Genomic DNA, 24,620 nt, shown 5'->3' on the forward strand with positions numbered 1-24,620 from the left:
TTTCAATCTTGACGCGTGATGAAAACAAAGATTGTAATAACATCAAAACAAATCAAGACACTTTACTGTGTTGTGAAAACTATATTCACTAAAACATGATTTCCACACAGTAATGTTCGTATTCTTTATAGTTTTATCAGCAAAAATGCATGTCTGGGCTAATTAAGTGGCCCTTTTTATGGATATGCTGTCTGTAAATGACAGTGTGCTACCACACCATGCTTTGGCAATGTATTTGCAACATTGTGCTTTAAAATGCACCACTGACTCCATACCACACCTTTATCATTCTCCTGCTGAATCGGTTTGCCTCATTTTCTACCTTTTCTTTGCGGTGCGTGGCTTTTTCACAATTCCTATGACTTTAGTGATGTAACATTGAGGACAGCAACCCCACTCTGAAAATTGTTCCAGCACCACTGCCTGGATCTGTAGTTGAAGCCTCCTCAGATGGCAGCAAAGGGAATGTCGTCAAAGTCGCCAGTATAGGGACTCAAATCAACAACTCTTCAACCCATATTAATGAGTAACAATGGGAAAGGTACCTCGGTAAACATGTCATGCCCACCTCTTTCCACTCCATTAATAAAAAAAATCATGCAAATCCGAGACTTAGGGCCATATGTAGGTAGCATAACATTTACCGATTCTTAAATACCGAATTTTACCGATTCAGTATTTATGAATCGGTAAATGTAATGTAGGTAAAAAAATCGGTAATTATTACCGATTCGGTAAATATCGGTATTTAAGAATCGGTATTTACCGAATCGGTAATAATGCATCCCTTCTCATTCATTCCCATGGGCCTGGAGGCCCATAGGAAGCCAGTTACCATTACCGATTCGGTAAATACCGAATCGGTAATAGGGGAGGCATATCATGGGTGGCAGGGTGTCACATTGACACCCTGTTGCACCCCTGATTCGTGCATGTGTGCACATGTGGCTCACATACATGCCCTAAGGGCATGTATGTCTGCCACATTGCACTTTTCAAATGGCACAAAAATGCTTTTTGAAAGGTATTCGTCATTTACCATCAACTTGTAGTTGGTGGTAAATAACGAATCCAGACACCAATGATGCACTCACTTGAGTGCCCCCTACATAGCATTTCTGGATTCGGTATTTACCGAATCGGTATTTTACCGATTTCTTAATTTCCGATTCGGTAAATACCGAATCCAGAAAATCAGCCCCCTACATCGCAAATGCCTTAATACCGGTCGGTAACGGGATATTTACCGAATTTCGGCCCTACCGACCGGTATTTGGCTTCCTACATGAGGCCCATAGTGTCTGAATCTGCTTATTTTCAAAGGGCTTGTGCTCCTTAAAGCCCAGCATATCTTATATGCAGCTAATTTCCTCCTTCAACTGAGTCCCTAGGATAGTTTTACCATATGGAAAATAGTTTGCTTGTTTAACACGTTGTCCACATAATTCTTAAGCTAACAGAGCTGTTAGGAAGTATAACATCTTCTTTCGGTATCAGAATATTGTAGGAGGAATATTCTCTGCCATGAATATTGTATCCCAAATTTCATTTACAAAAGTTGCCACCTCACTAATGTTAATAACAGAAAGATGCCTGAAAGTAACACAAAGAAGGACAAAGCTCTGCTTTGCATTATTCTGCATCAAAGAGGCATTCCATGGGTGGTACATAGGGTTTCTCATACAGTCACCTATGGTTTTTGATGCAAAACCCTACCTACTAACAATAATGCCTCTTTGAAGCAGGCGTTAAGGTGAAATGCTTCTACTTATCCTAACTTTTCCCTCTTTGCATGTGTGCTGCACTGTACCGAAGTAGGAAAACTTTTACAATGTATCTAGGCATAGAATTTTGTACTTGGTACCCTTCCACTACGAAACCTATGCTAGACTCATGCCCACACACTTGCACAATGGTGTAAAGGTCTGTGTTTTTCACTAGGCAGTCTAATTGTGTGCCAGTGCTAGGCAGAGAACAGGATCCTGCCGATATGGTGCTTTCCTGCTCTCTCCCTGTCACGCAACGCAGCACAGCAACTGTGAGTGCTGTGCTGTGATCCGTGACATCTTTATAAATCTGGGCCTCAGTTTTTGGTAGGTGGGGCAGGCAAATTAAGGACACAGGTTAGGTGCACTAGAGTGCATTCAGGACCAATAGGTCACCACAAGTGTGAGAACTGGTTAAAAAACATTACAGTTATTCCATTTCGGAAGGGTGTGGAGCTAAAAGAACAGCGAGTGGGCAAGGAACAGTGAGTGTAAATCTAAAACGTGCATTGAAGAATGCAAAATGATTACAGCAACGTTTTACAAGAATTGGGCTCTGAATTCCTAATTAGTTTATGTGCATGAGACAACTGTGTACGTTTATCCTCCTTTTAAATCCAAGACATATTTGTTAATCAATATGAGAACAAAATGATCTTGAAGGAAATGTGCCCTCAGATAATTGCATTCTGAGTGACAGTTTTACAAACCTCTTAAGTAAACAAGTAGATCAAATATTTCTATTCAATTAATACTACAAATTAGTGGATGGTCAGGTTTCATCATTCACATTGAGGAAGGCAGACATTTTTATTTGGTTTGCTCATCAATATAACTTGCAACAAAATGTAAAAATATTTCCTCTGAATATGCCTCGAAGTGTATTGTAGAAAAGCTGTCCGTGTCTAACTCTCTTGTTTGCCTTTTATCTTTTCAGGATGTGATCCAGAAATTCCTTTATCTAGGTATGTATTGATTCTAAACAATAAAAATATAGGCGAGACACACACAAGTACATCAAGCTACAAAGAGAGGTAGTAGAAAGAGGAAGTTATTCTTTAACAATGTCAAATCAAAACAATCTACATGCATAACAAAGGGCCGTGCCTTCAGGAAATCTCAACAACTAGGTTCTCTACCACACTTTAAACTCCACTTGTGCGCATACTCAGCACATTCAAATCCCTCCATATAGGTATATTGATGGCATTGTGTTACATAGGGTGATGTCTTATCGACAGCCTAGATTAGACTGACTGTTACTTGCATCAAGAATAAGATAGAAGACCCTAGTTTCATTCCAATTAAACCATGGTTTAATTTCATGAAATTATTATTAATATATTTATGTATCACACATTAGGTTTAAAGGTCAGTATTGCTGAAATAAAATGTATTTCAAAGTAAATTGATCAAAATACAAAAGTTAAATATTTCCCACCTGTTAGTAATAGCAGTGAGTTTTGTATAGTATTGATTTAATCAAATTCAATCTAATTGCATTACCGTTACTATAATAAAGTAGTTAACATTTATTAGGCTTTGTTTTTGGGTCTAGGAATAAGAGGTTTGAGTCATGTTTTATACTTTTGTGACTTTGGTTAGGTTTCCCTCCTTGTATCCAGATCCTTTTAAGTTAATCTATCATTTATATTTGCCAGAGTTAGAGTGAGAATTACTAACAAGTGATGGGATTTCACAACAGAACATTCTAATTTTAGAGTGTAGCAAACTCCTGTTTTCTGCAGTCACCTTGGATTTTTCACTTTCTTTTTGGAGCTGTTTCTGCTGGTATTTGGACTCAGCGCTCTGTGATGCCAATCAGTGTCAAAGTGTTTGCCCTGCCCCGAACATAGTACTGCAGAATTGGTTCCAGCCAACTATTGTATTTAACTACCCTGTAGGGTCTTTGTAAGGTGGCACAAAAAAATGCAGCAGGGGCATGGAATGTAAATATCAATGTGAGCTTTAGTGTGTATTTACACCACCCACATATATTACAAAAATATATGGTTACCATGAGCACTATTGTGCTCTTGCTGGGCTGCAGTTTAAAAGCACTACAGTGCCACATGGAAAGAAAAAGTGCCATTCCTATGTAGAAAACCCTATGTTTATATATATTTATAGGTCACCACTAAAGTTTGTCTTGTACAGGTACAGGACTAGGTACTTAATTTATCAAAATAAAAAAATACTACATATTGTGAAATATTGTGCTATTACAGTGACAATACAAAACTAAAAGCTGTTTCCACTTTAGGTCAAGTATGATTAGCTATAAAATGGCTAAGTATAATGAAACCCTCTCATTTGTAATCTTTACCTGGGAAAATACCAGTAAACTGATTCAAAGCTATTTTCCACTTTGGGCTCGATTTTGATGTTGGGTGGAAAGCCTTTTGACAAGGAGTCAGAGGCTTTCTTTCCGACATTGATGGTTTCCCTCTGACCGCCGTATTACAATACCAGCGGTCAGAGGGAAACCTGTGGGGGGATTCTGCTCCGCTTTCAATCGGCTCAAGGAGCCTGTCGGAAGGACTGATAATCCACAAATGGCGACGGTGCCTGCTCAGGTACCGCTGTCGGGAATATGATGTCCATTTCCCGCAGCCTTTCCATGTCTGCATTTCTGACAGGGAAAGGCTGTCAGACAGCGACTCTGAGGGCCCCTAGCAGGCCCCCATCCCCTGTGGCCTCCCCTATGAGGCCGGGGGGCACCTGTGGTGCCCTCCTAAACATCCCTTCACTGTGTGGCAGGCACTATGCCTGATCAAAAATATACACTTTTGAAACATCCCTGCACTGTGTGGCAGGCACCATGCGGTGCCTGCCACACAGTGCAGGGATATTTCAAAAGTGTATATTTTTGATTGAGGCTTGTGCTGCTACCAGCAGCACAAGGCTTAATAGAAAATATACACTTTGTGCCCGCCATGAAGGCGGTCACATCTTAACTGTGGAAGCAGAACCGCCGACTCCGTGTCGGGCAATCCGTTTTCACCATGATGTCAGTAATTAGGCCCTTAGTTGTTAGGAACTAATTTCATGGTAAAAGGATATTTTGTAATAACTTTAATGGAAAAAAACTTTGGAAAAATATACTTTGTGCTGCTTGAGCCATAACCGGCTTAGAATCAGTGTTGCTACCCATCTCACCTCTAGTGGCCCAATACATATTTCTGGATGAGATTGAGATAGTCAACAGACTTCGGTGTAGAATGTTCTCCAATCATGGGCTAGTGTACAGGATAAGACTAGCACCTCACCGCCACCTGTTTGGAACGTTACTGAACCTGAGAAGCCTACACCTGAAGAAGAAGGCTATGCCGGAATAAAGAAAACTCAATGAATCATGCCACCTGCTGGCACCCAGGGACTGGACCTGTGCTCCGAGTGTCAAGTTGTTGCCTCCTATTTGCACTTGTCCAGAGACAAAATCAGATGTACCCCTGACTCCAAGAAGGCCCATCTGGCCTTTTAGGACTATACATTTGCAGAAGCCCTGGAAGCAGAGAGACCAGGTGCTTAGAAGCCTGCCCTGAGGACCTGAAGGCTGCAGCAGTTACAGAAAAATTAGACGTAGTCTTTTTTCCACCCCTGGAGAACCGGGGCAAGGTGATGAGGCTTGCCTGGCGGGGACAAGAAAAACAGGTTTGTCCTGCTTAGAGATTTTTGTTGCCGTGAAAACAGGTTCATTTGAGCTTTGCACTGAAGATATCTGGCCTTATAGAACCCTGCCCCACTGCAGTTTCTAGCCTTTCGCCACTGGAGGATTTTGAGACCCAAAAAATGTGACCTAAGTCAGAAGGTAAGATCTGGGGGCGAGCCGGCCAACCTATCCCAGAGGTAAAGCAACCTCCGCCGATACGAAGTCCAGCTTGTCCTGACCAGAGCTTTAGCAAACAAAACCAATGGGTTCAGACGAAGTTTAATGATAATGCATTTGACTTCAAGAAACCCTCTTTGACTTCGGTCTTGGACCTTCTCCTGGCTGAAGATGTTGATCTCCATAACAGAGGCTCAGCCAGAAATAAAACTTTGACCAAGGCTACCTGCCCTGTGAATATGACCTCCACTCCAGTCAGACTGAAAATGTGCCTAGATCCCAGTCAACAACAAAACAAGCCCTTACTTTGGCACTTTACATTTTCAAGGCACCTTTTTGCCTAAATAACCTTAGTCATAGCTCCAGTTCCCTTTACACAATTGTAATTGTGGAGTTGTCTTTCTTCTTATTAATTATTTTTCTCACTTTCTTTTTAATATGGTTTAAGAGTTTTACTGTTTTATTTTATTGGCTTCAAAAGTGTTGGCACTGCTTGAACACGCAATCCTCTGGGAAATTGCCTGCTACTTATGAAATAGCTCTGAATTCTTCTCCACTCATGAACCTATCCTGCATTCACTTGCAGACCTTGAAGAGGAAATCTGTTTCTATCGTACACAAAGGCTAACATAAAACTCCTTGCTGCTCCAGACCCTAATAATTCATACTAGCCACAGTAAGAGACAGGCAACCAAAAGTAGACATGGTCAGCAGTAGCAGAAGGATCACGTCCCATTGAGAAGCAGATGAGGGGTCAGGTACTGTTCAGCATAGCATCATTTTGTGTACTGCTACTCTGCCATGGAAGCTTCTTCATGGTCAGGGTAGAAAAGCAAACACCCAGATTTTAAACTTTGCCACCACTTTGCCTGTCAGTGCTTGAAATGAGAAAACAAATCACCCTGTGCATTAGCAAATTAAGGGGATCCACCACTCATTGGTAATGCTGTAGGGCAGCCACAGGGAGTTTGCCCAGCCCCCCAAGGGTAATGCTGAGGGGGCAGCCACAAGGAGTTTTCCTCCATCACATTCCTTAGAATCAGAGGAATAGTATTAAGGAAGGGCAGTTGCTACTGGCTGCAGATTTGTAAAAGTGAAGGTGTACCAACCCTAATGTAATGCATATTTGTAATCTATGGATGAGTGAGTCAAGAAGGACGTTGCTGATTCTTTGTCATAGGGCCATGGTAACCAAGGAGCATCACCAACCATATGATCTTGCCCATCTCTTTTGCAGTATAACTCTGGTATTTGAGTTTTCACTAAGGAGAACATAGGTGTCACAAGTTTCAACACAGGCAGTACCAACATAACTTTGATATTTCTATGTTAAATTAAATGAATTCTATTTTGTCATGCAAATGTTCTTGCACTAAAACTGTATTTACAAAATGAGTATAATGAGGTGGATACTATTACCACCTATTATTTATAATTTCCAGGGCATGATTCTGTTTTTCCACTATAAAATATACCAAATGTATTGTTATTATTATTATTAGTAGTAGTAGTAGTAGTAGTAGTAGTAGTGGTGGCAGTTGTAGTGAGAGCAATTGTAGTGGTTGTAGCAGTGTGAGTACTTCTTGTATTATTATTACTACTAGTAGTAGTAATAATGATGATAATACTAAAATAATAATATACAACCATGGTATTATTATTATTATTATCATTATTAATAATAGAAATAATAATAATAATAATAATAATATTTTTCTAATTGCTTTTTTTACTCATTTTATAAACCCATTGGTGCGTCCATAGAAGTCCAACATACAAAAGAGTATAGAATAGTTTCTGCTCTTCAAAACGGATTAGGTGGATTTCCAGTTAAAAATGAGGTAAATTCTTCTTAAATGAATGTAGGGTGTGCTAGAGATCCAAATAGGAACCTAAAAGAACATATTCCAAAAGTGGAAAAGCTGTTGAGCAAACAAGACAGTAGGTATGTAGTTCTTTCGGGTGCTTTATTAAGGTCTCCCTTTCACATTTTTAAATGTAAGTGAGTGTGTGAATGACTCACCCTTCAAAAAGGGGGCCACACCAAATATCGTAAGAGATGTAATTCTATCATAGACAGGATTAAACTGTCTTCGTGTAACCAAGGACTACAAGCCTGCCATATTTTGTGCACAGTCATAAAGCAGTTTTCTTCATTTTTGCTGAGAATATTTATTTTTAAGGTTTCTGTGTGAAATTGTACTATTTGGTATCCGCTGTATTTTTGCAGTCACTTGACAGTTCTGGACAAAATGTGGCAAAAATCAAGTGAATTATAAGCAGGGCTAAAGGCTCTTTCCTGTGGAACTCACATTTCAAACTTAATTGCAGAAGGCTCCAAAAATAGTCTATATTGTTAACTATGTAAAAGGTAAAAACTGCCCACACAGAGTGTGATGTAAATGTAATGTTGTGAGGGATGGGAACAGCCAAGGTGCACCTCACACTGAGGAGGGATTAGTCGCCACTCCCTGAGACATCCAGGCTATGGGACTGCTGGACGTGTTGACGTTAGTAAAATAATGAAGGTGAAGCCCAAAGCTATGATATCAAGTAACTGGTGTGTTCAATGTCATTTCTGCGCTCTGACTCAGCAAGCGCACTCTACATTGGCGACAAGGAAGAGTTGCACCCTGTGTCTTCCTGTCATTTCGTGCTACCCTGCAGTGACTCCCTCATCGACCCACTATTGTGCCACGCTGCACAACAGCACACTGCGGCAAGCAGTACTACTCCGCGCAAGGCCTCAACTGGTGCCTCCCCGCCCTGCAACAGCCCGACCAACATGGCACTGAGCTGGGTCATGTGGTGCGCAGCCTCACACATAGGCCCCTATGAGACACACAGCTCGTCAAGGGAGGCGATCAGCTCTGCACTGAGAGGGAATGCGTGGCTCCACACATAGACCCAGGTGGCCCCCGGGAATGACTTACGAGAGGTGCCTGTGTCACCTGCAATGAAGGCGGTGGCAGCTCAGTCCCTCAGGGCGCAGCCCTATGTGCGAATGCCTAACGTCCTGACGAGATTTCAGAAAGAGTGCATGCGGAGCCTGGGCAATGAAAGAAAGCAGGCCCAGCACAATAGACATGTGTACCAAAATCAAAGGGCACATGTACAGCAAGAGGCCGCCTCCACATGGAGACGGAATCATTGAGGCCCAAGACACGGTCCTGAACATGACAGGTCAACATTGCTGCCATGCATAGCTGAACCATGTGTGCACACTCCAACAGCGCCACATGAGAGAAAAGACCAGACCTGGCAACTGCCCTGTCACACCCGTGGACATTCCAACCATGCTGACTAAAGGAAAGACACCGTACGGACGCTCAAGATGACCAAGTGGCCTCACCCCCACCCTAACATCAGCAAAACAACCCAAGCCATGTGATCTACCTCAGAACATCCAACGCCCAGAAGAAACGGCGTGATGCACCTGCGGTGTCCAAGTGACAACAACTCCAGCCCCACAAGACCATCAGACAGCGACACACCCAAGGCACTCGCCGACCTCATGGCATCGATCGCTTCCCTCCCTAGAATCCTTTGCAATGACTGACCTATCCCTGACGCAGGCAGTTCCCTGGACAGACTGGGTCCACTGTCTAGAGACCTACTTAGCGGCCCAGGACATTGCCAACGAATATAAGAGGCCATTTCTGATTCACCTTGCAGGAGCAGACCTTCACAAGATCGCATAGAAGGTAGTCAAAAAAGGGTCCTTTAACAGCAGGGAATGGTTGAGATACCTTGTATCAAGAAACACACTGACTGCCTAATAAAGCCACGGTGGTCCGAAGCCAATGGGGAGTGGAACGACTTGTCAGGAATCTGACAAAAGTGATCCACATAGCAACCACCAAGACATGGTATGTAAAAAGCACCATCAACAACTTTCTACAAGAATATCAAGCCACACCTCACTCCACAACGGGGTGTCCCTAAAGATCCAGGCATCAAGCGAAATGGCAAAGTTCTTGTCAGAGACCGTCATCCTGGCGGAAAGATCCGTCGCCGTTTGAGGCATAACCCAGAATGGAAACTGCCATAAAAGGAGTCAAAGTTAGTGCTTGTCACGGAACTCAGAGCATTATATGGAAAATATCACAGAAACACCAGATCACTCAGAAACATATCTCGAAACTGAGGAGTCACTTTCAGGAAAGAGGAAAAGAGTGTTTGTCCGGCTGGAAAGCCATTGGTCGAGTTAACACCTCCGCAAGGTACTAAGGATCTGATGTGGGGCACAGAAGAATCTATACCAACACAGTCGAGAGGAGGATCCCGGTATCATCTAAGAGCCAACCCTGCTCCGTCGCAAAAATATAGGGACTACGCACACTCCCACCGAGGAGGTGACTATGCAGCCACTGGTGTTCACAGCACCATTTGACTTTTATTAAATACACCATCCTATGTTTTCTATTTATGTGTTTTGTTCAACATTCCCCAGGGAAAAGGAGGAAAGTAATGTTGCGAGGAATGGGAACATCCAAGGTGCACTTAACATGAAGGTGGGATTAGTTGCCACCCCCTTGAAGGGTCAGGCAATGGGACTGCTGGACATGTTCAGCTTTGTCTTAGGTAGTGCACAGCAACAAGTCTTTAATAGAGTTTTATCGTATGTTCCGTGCTCCTGGGTATCCCCCCCTGTAGAAGAGCGTACTTGTATATCACTATGATAGCATTCCCAAATCCATGGGATATGTCCCCCAAGGCACAGGCGAAAGAGCTCTTCAATGCAGCTTTCTTATATTATCAAGAAGCACACGTTTCTCCACAAAAAATTTTCAAGGTTCCAATCTTGTGTATATTGTTTTATTCACAATATCATCATTTCATCAGAAGACTTCATTTCCCATATTGCATCTTTCTTAGGTAAACGTTTTGAACATCATCCCAATGCATTTCGGCCATTATGGCCTTCACCTGGGCAATATCTACAAAGTTAAATGAGTGCTAATTAATCACAGAGGATGTGCCACCGATGTAAATAGCGTTATTTCATCTGCCATTATACTTGTGCCTGTGGGTGTCAAATTCACGTGTGTGAAAAATATGCTTTCATGCGTCATGTTTGTGAGCAAATGGGGACGCAACTGCGGGAAAACGGTGTGCTGAGTAGGCTCTCATCTTCCTTTTGTTCGCTGCTCTGACACAGCTAAGTACTCTTCTATATATCTCCTGTTTCTCTTGATAATTGTGCCATATTTGATATAGGATGTTTATCTGTACTTCCTCCCTGTAACCCTTTTTCAAATTGTATGTTTGCTCTTATTGTAATGGCTTTGTATTTAGAAATTGCCTATGTCTTTTAATTAAACCCTTTTTTTCAGGTAACTAACCCCTTGTCCAATTTATGGCAAGCGGAGTATTTTCCTACACACATCGTCTTATTATCGCATTGTAGCGTTCTATTCATGTTATTGTTTTGTAGCCTTTTTGCTCAACTACTAATGTGCCTGAATGATCACGAGATTGTGCCTGTTACGATCTCCAGCTCTGTGAGTATTCTTGGGGCGCAAAACTTACTGTAGCTCAAGTATTTAATTACAAGTGAAAACTGAAAGGCGGAAACCAGTGTTTCCTTTCAAATGTTTGGAAACGAGACGCACTTCACGCGTCTCGTTTCCTACGTCGGCCATTCCTTTGTCGACTCCGTGTCATAGCAACACGGAGGGGAACGAGACGCGCTTCAACAGGAAGCGCGTCTCTTCACGTCATCAGTTCCCATGGTTACGCTGCTCTTCCGTGCGCGTGAGTTTAACTGGTTCAGTCGCCCCCCTTTCGGTTCCTTAAAAAAATCGGTGTATTTGATTGAAAATTCATCTTCAATTGAGACAAGATCGCCACCCGGTGGCTTTCTCTCAAATTTATTGATAAAGGACTTCTAAGACCTTCGTTTAGATTGGCAACAATTCCAATAACTGTGAGTAAATCTGACTATCTCAGGCCTGCATCCTTTTGAGAGATTTAAAAAAAGCTGTGAATAAGCTTTGGGACGAATGAATAGTGACACCAACCAGACAAATACAGAACCCTTGGGGGACAATTTAAAGAAATTTATTGATGAGGAGGTTAAAGTGTCAATTAAAGAAGCAGTTAATGCTGCTCTGTTTAAAAGGAAAAGAATTTCACCTCCGCAAGAGACGTACTTTTCTCTTTCAGATGGGGATTCACCCTCTGGCGGTGCACCCAAGATTAGGGGTAAAGTACTTATGAAAAGAAAACACATGAACGAGGCATCAAGCCATGCTTTTGGATTTGGTAGCCCCCGCGCTACAATAGATGTTGGTGCTCATAGCAGCACAATAGAGAGATCTCAGTTTCCTGGGACTAGGAGAAGAGGTGCCCTTAGCGGCATTATAGATAATGGTGCTTTATATAACACCAATGATTTTACGAATGACTCTGACCTAGAGGAAGATGAATTCATATTTGACCCACAAGATACCCCTGAGGATCTTGACGAAGATCTAGATCTACCCTCAACTTCCTCACTCACTGTTAAAGATTCTTTTGGTCAAGACATGTTCAACCCCACTGCCATTAGACACCCTCGCAGCAAAGAGTGGTGGCCTATGCCTCATGTGGGTAAATAGTTATCTAAATGGGTAAGAAAACCGTTGGATAGAGATACGCGCAATTTATTGCGTAATGAATGCCCTCGTCCCTCTTCGGAGGACAAGATTTGCAATACACCCAACCTTGACCCAGAGCTAATCACCTTCCTGTTTAAGTCTGGCAGAGATCCAAGAAAAGGTATTGAAAGATGCCTAAAACAATGCCATGATAAACTTCTTGACGTTCTGGGCCCACTTTCAAGAATCCTTGATATGACTGAACAAGCTCGATCTGATGGCTCTCCCATTGACATTGAATCTTTGAGGGGATGGGCTCAACGCTCAATTTGTTTCATTGGAAATGCTAATGCGAATTTAATCACAGAAAGGAGAAAGGCTGTCCTTCTTAGAATGAACCCAAACTCGCTGATCTTTCAGCGAAGGAGGACATGTGTGATGCTAAAAGCTTGTTGTTTGGTGACAACTTCGTAAAATCTCTGGGTAAATATGTCTCAACCTTTAATGCATTCAGTAAGGCGCAATCCAACATGCGCAGAGTCTTCGGTGGAAGACCACTTTTTGGCAGGGCTGACAGAAGGGGACAATCTGTCAGCCGAGGCTATTTCAAGTCCCAATTTTACCCGCAAGAAGGAAGAGACACTCGTCCCTACAGAGGAAATAGATCGAACTTTTATCCACAAAGAGGAAGAGGTTCGAGGTCCCGTGGTGGGAGACCTAGGTACCAATCCTTCCAAGGTAAGTGTGAATTTTTCCCCTCCTTTGCAAGTGGCTGGGAGACTCAAACATTTTGCGAACAATTGGCTCACAATCACTCAAGACCCATGGGTTTTAGAAACCGTATCCGGGTTCAAGATAGATTTTTGGAGGGAACCTTTCCAAAAGAAAATCCCAATGGAAGTCGTTTTAGACAAGGAAAATTCAAAATTAATAGAAATAGAAATTTGTCAGATGTTAAACAAAGGTGCCATCATTGTAATCCCACATTCACAAACTGCAGAGAGTTTCTTAAGTACCATTTTTCTTGTCAAAAAGAAGGACAAGGGGGAGGAGCCTAGCGCGCAACCAAGATGGCCGCGTAGGTGCGAGGCTCCCGAGGACCTCCGCAACCTCCTACGATTATCCTGAAATTATCCTGCCCTGGATGAGGGGACTATGTTGGTGAACCTGAGCTGAGGTGGCACCCGTTTCCCGCTTCCGAATCGGACCTCGGACACCGGAGTGAGCACCGATTGAGGTGTGCGGCCTTCCCCTCGCCGGACCCCGGATTTGCGCTGTGGGGTGATCCAGTGACAAAGTGAACAACAGCGGCAGGCAGGGCCTGGCGACTCGCGTACCCCGCACTTTCGCTTTCGCACCACCTTGTCGTCTCTGCGAGGTTGGGTCGCGGAGCCCTTGGTGTTGGTGTGGTGTGGCCTTGCTGGGAGACCCTGCCTGCCTGCAGGCTGTGATTCACCCCGCTGCTCTGAGGGGGCCCCCCCGGAGCTCGTGGCCCTGCTTTCCTGCCCTACACGCAGTGGCTGGTGCGACTGGGAGACTGGTGGCCATGGCCACGAAACAAGATGGAGACCGGGCAAAGACCAAATCGACCCGGCGTGGCGCCGTCCAACAGTATGGACCGCTATACCCTCCAGAAGGGATCTCCCGATGGACCGCGCAAGTCCCCTGAGAGCCCTCCTGATGCCCCAGACCTGCCTGCAGATCTGACTCTGCGAGATGTTATGGGCGCCATTGCCGAGATGAAGGCCTCGGTGGGCCAGCGGTTTGATACACTGGCGCAGAAGATTGACTCGGTCCTCGTGGATGTTGGCCTGGTGAGGGCCGATCTTTCCAAAACCAACGACCGAGTAGAGTCTTTGGCCCACACCGCATCGGGCCTAACGACAGATGTGGCGGCCTTGCAAACAGAGGTGCGCCGGCTTAGTCAGGCGACTGCGCTTATGGATCGACGCCTGGAGGACTCCGAAAGTCGGGCACGGAGGAACAACATCCGCATTATCGGGGTGCCCGAGGGACGCGAGGAGGCGGCGGCGGATCTCTTTGTGGAGGACCTGATTGCTACCCATCTCCAGCCACGGGGGCTGAGCAAATTCTTCGCTGTGGAGAGGGCCCACAGGGTTCCCGGGGGAAGGCCGAAGGTCGGAGCCCCTCCGAGACCTCTCATCGCCCGGATTTTCAATTTTCGGGATAGAGACGCTATCCTGCAAACCTCCAGACTGCATGGACCGGTCAAGCTTGACAATATGGAGGTTAATTTTTATCCTGATTTCACCCCAGCGGTCCAGAAGCAGAGACTGAGCTTCCTAGGCGTCAAACGCCGTCTTCGGGACCTAAACCTCAAATACGCCATGCTTTTCCCGGCCAAGCTGCGTGTGGAGGTGGATGGTCGCACGCACTTCTTTGATCGTCCCGAAGCGGCCGGGGACTGGCTGGATACTCTGCCCGGGGATCGTGATCGGGGGGGCGGGGGGGGGGGGGGGGGCGGCGGGGGGAGACGGCACGCTGGATCAGGACTGAGGGTCTAATATTGGGCCTCACTCTGGACGAAAATGATGCCACTTTTGATTCTGCGTCAGTTTTTGTAAGTCCCCCTCCTATGGAGGTTGTGTTGGGTCTATTGGGGGTTCTCCCTCCTCCTCTAGGGGGTTTAGTTAGTCTAACTATATATGGGGCGACAGGCACACTGCACGTTGGGGGGGCTGTTTGGGCTCATGCAGGGGTGCAGGGAGGGGGGAGTTCTGTTGGGGTGGGTGGGTAGGGATGGGGTGTTGCTCGTTTTTATCACAAGGCAAACGTATTATTGTGTTAGTTCTAAAGTGCTCTCCGGGGGACGAATGATGGCTTCTGTATATGATGGGGGGTAGGGAACTAACTTTGTTGTCTTGGAATGTGAATGGACTGGGGGACAGGATCAAACGGGGTGTGGTCCTGCAGTTTTTGAAGCGAATCTCGCCCGATGTAGTCTTTCTGCAGGAGACACACCTCATTGGCAACTCCTTCTGCGCCATGAATCGGCGTGGCTATCGCCTAGTGGCTCACTCGGGCTTCACGTCCGGCTCACGGGGTGTGGGCATCATGGTGAAGAACTCGCTCCCGTTGGAGATTGATGAGGTGCTCCACGATGACAGGGGACGTTATACGGTCTTGGTGGGAAGACTGGAGGGCAAAGTGGTTGTCTTTGTGTCAGTATACATCCCACCGGGGCTGCAGTCGACCACCTTTGCGGACCTTGGGCGCCTTCTCCTTGGCCTTCCGGGGGGGCTTTTAGTTGTGGGGGGGGATTTTAATGCGGTGGTATCTGGGTCTTTGGATCGTCACCCCCCTAGGGACCTCCCCCGGGCACAGGCGTGGCTACCCGGCCTCTTGGATACATTTGGATTAGTGGACTGCTGGCGTTTAAAACACCCCACGCAGCTGCAGTACACTTTCCACTCGGGAGCCCATGGTAGTCTCTCACGACTAGACTATGTCCTTGTCCCGGCGGCCTATGCTGGGAGGGTGGGAGAGGTGCGCCATTTGCCACGGGGTATTTCGGACCACTCCCCGCTCCTATTGCACTTTGATGTCTTTCCGAGGGGTGAGGGTAGGGTGGTCCCAATCAATCCTTGGTATTTGCGCGACCCCACCATTCGCGCTGAATTGATTAAATCCCTTCAGCGATATTTTGATGAGAATGTGGGGTCTGTGCCTTCGGCCATACCACTATGGGAGGCCTTCAAGACAGTACTCCGAGGGGAGGCCCTATCCCTTATTTCCCACGCCCGGAGGCGCGAGCGGGAGGAGGTGACTCGGATGGAGGCTGAAATAGCCGAGTTGGAGGGGAATTTAGAAGGTGGGGTGACGGATGCTGCATTACATGCTCTCCAACTCAAGCAAGCGGCCTACAGGGCCCTCGTCACGGAGGCGGCCAGGGGCCTCAGTAGAGAGCAACAGGGGCGACTGTATGATGTGGGTGATAAGGCTGGTAAACTTATAGCGTGGTTGGACAAAAAAGAGAGAGCGAATCGTGTGGTCCCGCTGATTGAGAAACCGGATGGTGTGTGTGTGACTGAGCCAGAAGAAATTGTCTCCTGCTTCGCGGATTATTTCCATGGGGTGTATTCCCCGGTGTCTCCCTGCTCGGAAGAGGATTCCCGTGCCCTGCTCAGTGATATCGCGCTGCCGTCCCTTTCCGGGGAGGACAGGGTGTCGTTGGACGCTGCTCCCACCTCCGACGAGATCGCCCTCGCCATACGCTCGGTCGCTTCCGGCAAGGCCATGGGTCCGAATGGTCTCCCTATAGAGTTGTACAAGTTGCGACCGGATACGCTGGCACCCCACCTCCGGGCTATGTTCCTGGCGGCACACTCGGTGGGCTCCCTCCCGCCGGACCAGCGTCTGGCTACAATCGTGGTCATCCACAAGGAAGGGAGACCTCGGGACCGGGTTACATCCTATCGGCCCATTTCGCTACTGAATGCGGAGCCCAAGATTCTCGCCAAGGTACTGGCCAATCGGCTGGTCGGCGTGGTGGGCGATTTGGTTCATCAGGACCAATCCGGCTTTATTCCCCATCGCAGCACAGCCCTTAATCTGCGGCGTTTGCACGGTGTGCTCGCACGTGCCCCGTTCATACGGGAGCCGGCCATTTTGGCGTCCTTAGACGCCACCATGGCGTTTGACACGCTTGAATGGCCATATATCTGGGCGATGCTTGCGAAGTTTGGATTTGGCCCAGGGTTCATCAGTTGGGTCAAATTGCTGTATTCGGGCCCATTGGCGCAGGTGGTGGTGAACGGAAGAGTGTCGGCTCCGTTCGAGCTGGGCCGGGGCACACGGCAGGGCTGCCCCTTATCGCCGCTCCTCTTTGCACTTGCCTTGGAGCCCCTGGTGGCGTGGCTGCGGTGGGAGCCTTCCATCCGTGGTCTCCGCTGGACCCCTGAGTATGAAGACCGCGTATCCCTATACGCTGATGACATCCTCTTGTACCTAGCTTCCCCACGTAAATCACTCATAGTACTGGTTGATGTTTTGCATTCATTCGGTCGTAACTCCGGTCTGGTCATCAACTGGGCTAAATCGTGTGTGTATGTTCTCTCTGGGGAGGCTCCTATCCTCCCGCGGGGCTGCCCGATCCAGGTCGCCCCGCGGGGATTTAGGTACCTGGGTGTCTTCATTACTCTGGACCCGGAGGCTCGGTATGATCGGAACTTGCTTCCCCCCCTCCAGCGTCTGAAAGAGGATGTCGCGCGCTGGCGGCGTTTGCCGCTTTCGCCGCTCGGCCGGGCGGCATTGTTTAAAATGATGTCGCTGCCGCGTTTCCTATACGCGTTGCAGAACACTATGGACCTCGTCCCAGCGCGCTACTTCCGCGAAGTGGAGAGTTTGCAGCGCCGCCTGTTCTGGGACGGGAGGCCACGTATTGCCCTGGCTAAGCTGACACTCCCCCGGTATGACGGGGGGATTGCCCTCCCGGATATTAAACGGTATTATTGGGCCTCCCAGCTAGCTGCGATTAATCAGGGCCTATATGGGCCCGCCTTAAACCCGGCGTTTGAAATGGATAGGATGCTACTTCCAGGTGGTGACCATAATCGAGCGCTCTACTCTAGCGCGCCCGACGCTCGCCTAACGGGCCCCACGCGTGTCATGGTGCGAGTGTGGCACGCGGCCAATGCTGCGATGGGGTGGAAGGACCGTTTGACCCGGGCGTCACCACTATACGCATCTGAGCGGTTGGGCTCCTTGTGGACCTCGGAGGGCTTTGAGAAGTGGGATTTAATAGGCATTAGCAAAGTGGGGGATCTCTGGACGAGGGGAGGATTTAAAACGTTCGAGATGCTGCAGACGGAATTTCAGTTGCAGGGCAGCGAGTACTTTCGGTATTTGCAGGTCCGGCATGCGCTGGGCTCCGTCTTTCCGGACGTTGCCTCCATCCCGGAGTGTTCCCCCCTGGAGGATAGAGTGCTGGATGGACACGTCCCTGACAGCACGATCTCACTGATCTACAAAAAACTGATCAACGACCGCTCAGACTTGTTGACTGCCCTTCGTGAGGCTTGGGTAGCCGATGGGCTGGAGCTGGACGACGAGGACTGGATCTCCGCGGTGGCCTCCCCGAAAGAGGTGGCCATACCGGCTCGCCTTCGTTTCGTCCAGCTCAAGATACTCCACAGGGTCTACATGACGGGGCCAAAGCTCCTGCGTATGGGCTATGCTGAGGATGGTTTGTGTAAGCGTGGGTGTGGTGCGCTGGGGACTTTTCTGCATATCTTGTGGGAGTGCCCGGAGGTGGAGGGGTTCTGGCGTGGTGTGCATGAGGTGCTGCGAGTGGTCACGCATGTGGCGCTGTTGCCCGAAGCGAGGAGATGCCTGTTGAATGTGTGGGAGCCTACCGATTACTCGGTGCCGCAGACGTGGTGGGTGACTCTGGGGTATATGGTTGCCAAGCGTGATATTGCCCAGCTGTGGGGATCCCAGAGGCCCCCGACTGTCTCGGCCTGGAAGGAACATATGGATTGGTGCATGTTTCGGGAAAAGGTGGTGTATGTGGCGAGAGGTAAGCCTGCGACATGGGTGAAAGTGTGGGGCCCCTGGAACGCCTACCGCGGGGGAATCTGTGCTCCACCGTTATTGCCCGATCCGTCGCCGGCCCCGTCCCCTTAGCCAACTCATCCCCCCGGTACCTGGGCATTAGGTGTACCCAGCCCTAGTTCTGATCTCTCCCCCCCCCTCTTGAGATTCCAATGGATGGCTAGGATCCCCCTCTAGGGGAGCACGTGTTGCTATTTCCGATTGAGGATTGCCTTGTGGGTTTGTTTGTATTTGTTGTTCTTTAAGTTTAAAATGGAACCGTATAGTGGGGTCTGATAGTGTGGCTCGCAACGATGTTACCTCCTGTGCATGCTCGGCCGCAGCACTATGTGTTTTATAAATGTATGTCGTATGCTCCTTTTATTGCTAGCGGCCGGCCGGAAGGTTGTAGGCCCATATTTGTATATTTTTTGAGTCTTGTAATAAACGGTTTCAAAAAAAAAAAAAAAAAAGCAAAAAAAAAAATAAGGACAAGGGCTGGCGTCCCGTCATAAATCTCAAGTCTTTAAACAATTTCCTAATATACAGACATTTCAAGATGGAAGATATTCATCTTTTGAGGGACATCCTTCAGAACAGGGACTGGTTAGTAAAATTAGACCTGAAGGATGCCTATTTTACCATTCCTATGCACGAGGGTTATCGCAAGTACCTTCGCTTCACATGGAAAGGAACCCTCTATCAATTCCAATGCCTTCCTTTCGGTCTGTCCTCAGCCCCTTGGTGCTTCACCAAGGTTCTACGCCCAGTAGTCAGCTTTCTCAGAGAAAGAGGGATTCGTCTTATTATTTATTTAGACGATATTCTTATCATGTCTCAAGACAAGTTGGTAATTATGAATCATCTGAACACAACTATGAATCTACTTCAAGATTTGGGATTCATCATAAATTTAGAAAAGTCTGTTTTGGTTCCCTCTCAAAGTCTAGAGTTCCTGGGTTTCAACGTGAATACCGTTCTTTCCAATTTAACCCTCCCTCACAAGAAGGTTGCCAAAATAAGGAAAAATGTTTCTCAGACTCTCTCCAAAGAGTCTATCCGTCTAAAAGACCTGGCCAGGATATTATCACTCCTTTCTTCGTCCATCCAAGCAATATCTCCGGGTCCGCTGCATTACAGGGGCCTACAAAGACTAAAGGCTTTAGGCCTGAGGAAGGGGCTCTGGTACCAGGACTCCGTTCCTCTTTCACAAGATGCCCGAGAGGATCTCTTTTGGTGGTTGAAAAACCTTCAAGCCTGGAACGGGAAAGCCATCTTCGGCAATGTACCAGACTTTACCTTAGAATCAGACGCGAGCAGCCAGGGTTGGGGTGCCAGCTTAGAGGACTTAGAGACAGGTGGGAGTTGGTCTCTGGAAGAAAAACTCCTTCACATAAATTCTTTGGAAATGCTTGCAGCTCTCAATGCAATTATGAGTTTCAAAGAAATGTTAAAAAACTCCAACATTCTAATACGGATAGACAACTTCTCAGCAGTCTCCTATATAAATCGCCTTGGGGGAGCGAAATCAAAAATTTTATCACAACTTGCCCAGAGAATTTGGTATTTTTGTTGGGAACACAAGATTACCATAAGAGCAGAATTCATCCCTGGGTCTCAAAATGTGAGAGCGGATTGGAACTCTCGTTTCCTCCACAATGCAAGCGATTGGAAATTGAAGAAGGAGATTTTCTCTCAGATTCAAGTGATTTGGGGTCAGATAGAATTAGACCTCTTTGCCAGCAGACTGACTCACCAGGTAACGAGATACTTCAGTTGGAGACCGGACCCATATGCGTCAGGAGCGGATGCTTTTCTTCAATCATGGGCGGGGTTCAAAGCCTACGCTTTTCCCCCATTCTCAATGATTCAGAGACTTTTATGGAAAGTCAAACTCGAGTCTTACTCAATCATTCTGATAACCCCCTTCTGGAAATCACAAGTTTGGTTCCCGGGGGTGATGGAGTTAGCAGTAGACTTTCCTCTTCTGATTCCCTCATCCCCGGGCCTTCTCAAGGGCCCAGACGGAGAAGAACACCCCTTGGTCTTTGAAGGGAAAGAATCACTAAATAAGAGTAAAGAATGTGTGGAGATCTACTCCCTTTAAACATACTGTTACACATTTTTGCAGTTCATATACATTCCCAATAGAATGCCTGGTAAGTTGTACCAGCTGTTTGAAGGAGTAAACTTCTAACCATTTCCAGGATAGGAACTCGTCCGATAAGCGTTTGTGAATAGCCACAGACTCCCATTTATGTGGGTGTTCACAAACTTGCTAGGAAAACCACGCCTTGTTCCGTCCACTCTACCGATTAGCTTGGGGCTCTCTACTCTGTAATTTTGCGCACTTGTGTATTCCTGACTGGTATGAATGTAGACATTTTTGGCTACAAACGTACATTTATGGCCAAAATACCTTTTCAGATGAGCCCAGTATACTGACTTTCCTGCATTCAAATTTGGTAGAGATTGGTGAAAGGGGTGAAAAGTTATAATGGAGGAGGGGCTCTTACATATCGCTCAGAAAATCTGGAACACTGCAGAATGATAAACAAACCTTCTCATTAGTAACTATTTACAAAGCAGCGTTATCACACTTCAGTGCTCTCTGTAGGAGATTTGTTTTCATGAAAGTTTATGTTTGGCTACCGACCAACAGAGTTTAGAATTTTGAGTTTGTTCAACCTTACAATGTTGGTTTGTGGCCAATCTGTTAAAGTTGTGAAAGTGCCATTAAGGTCTATGATGAGAACTGGTGGGAGTAAGACGTGATTGTAAAATGCTTGCCACATTCTACATCTTTGTATCTAACGATGGTGCATCATTTTATGAAATTGAAAATGAGAGGAACATACGAATGATGGCACAAATTACAGTTGACAAGCACTCAAAGGCATACCTTGGTTTTAGATATATGCTAAGATTATCTCTTAAAACTGCAGTGCTGGCTGCCACATACAAAAGGTAGTGTGGCGGGGGAGAAGGCGACGTGCGGGGGAGAGCGCTGGGAGGAGAAAGATTTTTTTTTTTTTTTAAACAACTTACCTTAAGTTTGTGCCCACATTTTGTGTTGCGTCGGGTGTTTCTTCTTCCGTGTCCCAGCAGGCACTGGGGCTGTATCAGACTCCCTGTCCAATCCCTGCACTGAAGCGCAACGCAGGGATTGGCCTGAGCAGGCTAGAAAGACGCCCTTCTCAGACCGGGGAGCCTTTTGACTTTCTCCAGCCCGGCTGCTCAATGCAGCTGGGTTGGAGAAACCTAAGTGCATTTGTGTGTTTTGGTCGGCTTGAGACGGCCGGCCAAACACACATGTGCGCTTAGAAAGTGCACATAGCACTTCTCCTACCCCTACCATGCCCTGCTCCCACCCGTCCCAGCACAAGCTGGCTGAGCCAGCTGCTTAAAAATAAAACAATAATTAAATATCGTTTTAGTTTTTTAGCTGCTGACTCTGCCTGTGGGGCGACGCACCTCTGCTATTGCGGAGGAGCCGCCCCTGTAAAACTGATGACATGAGAAGGGGTGGAAAGCATGGGCATACTGGTAACCAAAACCATGGTCGCAAGTCTGACCCCCTGCCAGGGTCCTCTCAGAGGCATGTTTTTGGAAATAAATGGTGCATTTTCTCTCACACAACCAGGGCCACATGAATTATGCAGCAGGGGAGGGCCAAATTATATAGTAGGGCTGACTAAATTATGTGGCAGAAAAGGCGAATTATGTGGTGTAGTCCGGCACATTTTATGATAATATTACTTTATTATTTTCTAATTTTTACACTTTTTAACGCTGTCTGGGCATAGGTTGCACCTCATTAGTAGAAGTTTTACACTCAAATTTAGCAACAAGCAACAAAAAGGTGACCAGTGAACCTTTGCAAAGGGCCTTCCACTGCACGGCAATGTGATTTGCTGCATTTTTAGCAATATTTGAATCGTTTGAGTTAGAAACAAAAATGCTTTTGTTACAACCTGCAGATTATGCAGCAGATGATGGATTAAGTGGCAAATATGGCAAATCCATACTTATGCGAAAAACACTGTTCCTGCACAATTGCATAATTTCAGTGACTCTGCACATAAAAGTAGCTCAAGTGACAGCTTCCTGTCATCCCTATGGAACAAATTTGGCGCTTTTAGAGATACATCATAACTGCTATCTCCAAATACTTCAGTTTGAAATGTGAGTCCTTAGTTCGAATCCACTGGAACACACTTTTTTTTTAAATCCTGAGACAGACAAAGTGACATGATATGCAGAGTTAAATTATCAATAATACGTGATGTATGTGGGAATATGGTTGGCTCTTGCAGCTGGGCTCGCCAAGCGGAACATTGCCAGGGGGTGGAGGGCGTCTTTGCCTCCGACATTGGGAGAGTGAGAACAAGACCTTCACTGGTGTCAGCGGGCTGAAGAAACTGTGTATAAGAGCAGGGGGTGTGCTAAAAAATGGGAGAGAGTGTGGGCGTCCTGTCAGCGATTTAGAGGGATGCAGGTGGGAGAGTGATATGCAACAGCCGAAACGGGGCGGGGCGGTGGTTGGTTGCGAGGATCCGGGCCAAGACACTTGTTAAAGGAAACTGTCATGGTATGAAAGTTTATCCTGGAGGAGCCTTTAATGATTTACAGTCATCTGTTTCCTCGTGAATGCTATTGCTGTACTGTATAAACCTCACCATGTACCAACGCAAGTGATTCATGTAAAGTATGGTCATTTGAGCAATGTTAATAAAAAAGAGTTTAAAAAAAATAATAATACGTGATGTGTTTTTTAAACCTATTTGTACGTGCTATGCTTACTTTGATACATGGAAAATTTTAAAAATAATATTTTTTTATATTTCTGACTTAGGTGATGATCGAAATATTACCGAGGTCTACGTGGCTGGAAACATCATCTCTCTAGCGGATCGATCATAACTTCTGGGCCACTGTGCGATCTTCTCATTATTCAACTTGAGGCTGTTTTTTAAATTTACCAAAGGCAGCAGTAAATATAATACGTTTAGGGACCACTCGATAGTTATTGGCAGAGTCAGAAGCAAAGCACTTTAGAATGGAAGTAGTTTAATGAGACTAGCAAAGAAAATGGCCATAACTACTATTATTTGCACTTTAATCATAATTCATAATAGAATGAACCATATTTCTCAAATTCATTTTCAAATAAATATTTTGTTTTTCAAAAATGATATTGGACGATTTCATTCACATACTTTTAGTACTCATTTATGCAGAAAAATCAATTTTCAGAATATTGGTAAAATTGCCACATACGTTTTTTTTGTCTTTACTCCAGTCCACATTGCCCTTGTAAGTACTGTTGGTCAGTGGTGAGAGGGAGGTAAGTCAGGTAACTTCGGTGCTTTTGGTTGGAACAGAGACTACGTGGGATGTTGCCACTACACAGGTTCATCTCACAAAAAGCTGGCAATCACAGCCACCTATGCTCTGGTGTTTTCTTTTCGTTAGATGTTCAACCGGGGTGAGTGGGCCGGGGGGTGGGGGGGGGGGGGGAGGGGGGCAGATGGGTGCAATGGAAATCATATTAGATGCAAGCGAAATAAATGTAGCTATGGGGATTATGTAAAACAGTTGAATCTATGATTCTTTTATGGAGTTTTATATAGCACGAACTTGACCAAGGTATCAGAGCGCTTTACATAGCACCAGTTGCATTACATGAGAACACATTCATTTTTGTTAGGCATGAGAGATTAAGTGATTTGCCCAGAATCACAGGATATTCAGCGTCATTGCCGAGACTCGAACCCAGTACCCCAGATTTAAGGTCGACCGCCCTAGCCGTTAGGCCAACTCACTCGTCTCCCAGGTAAAATAGCTTGCAAGAGAAAAAAACATCAAAATCACAAAACAAAAAATAAAGGA

General features: G+C 46.1%; 1 protein-coding gene across 2 annotated transcripts in view; it reads left to right on the forward strand.

Moving 5' to 3' along the window:
* GDA (guanine deaminase) overlaps nt 1-23,920 on the forward strand; it is a 700,191-nt gene extending 676,271 nt beyond the window's left edge. For both annotated transcript variants that reach the window (XM_085633026.1, XM_085633025.1), the window contains exons 14-15: nt 2,704-2,731; nt 23,584-23,920. In XM_085633026.1, coding sequence (XP_085489152.1) covers nt 2,704-2,731; nt 23,584-23,651 — 96 coding nt within the window. In that variant the 3' untranslated portion in view covers nt 23,652-23,920. The remainder of the gene's footprint in view (nt 1-2,703; nt 2,732-23,583) is intronic.
* The last annotated feature ends 700 nt before the right edge of the window (nt 23,921-24,620 follow it).

Source organism: Triturus cristatus, chromosome 2_1, assembly GCF_964204655.1.
Source record: "Triturus cristatus chromosome 2_1, aTriCri1.1, whole genome shotgun sequence".
NCBI classification, from domain to species: domain Eukaryota; kingdom Metazoa; phylum Chordata; class Amphibia; order Caudata; family Salamandridae; genus Triturus; species Triturus cristatus.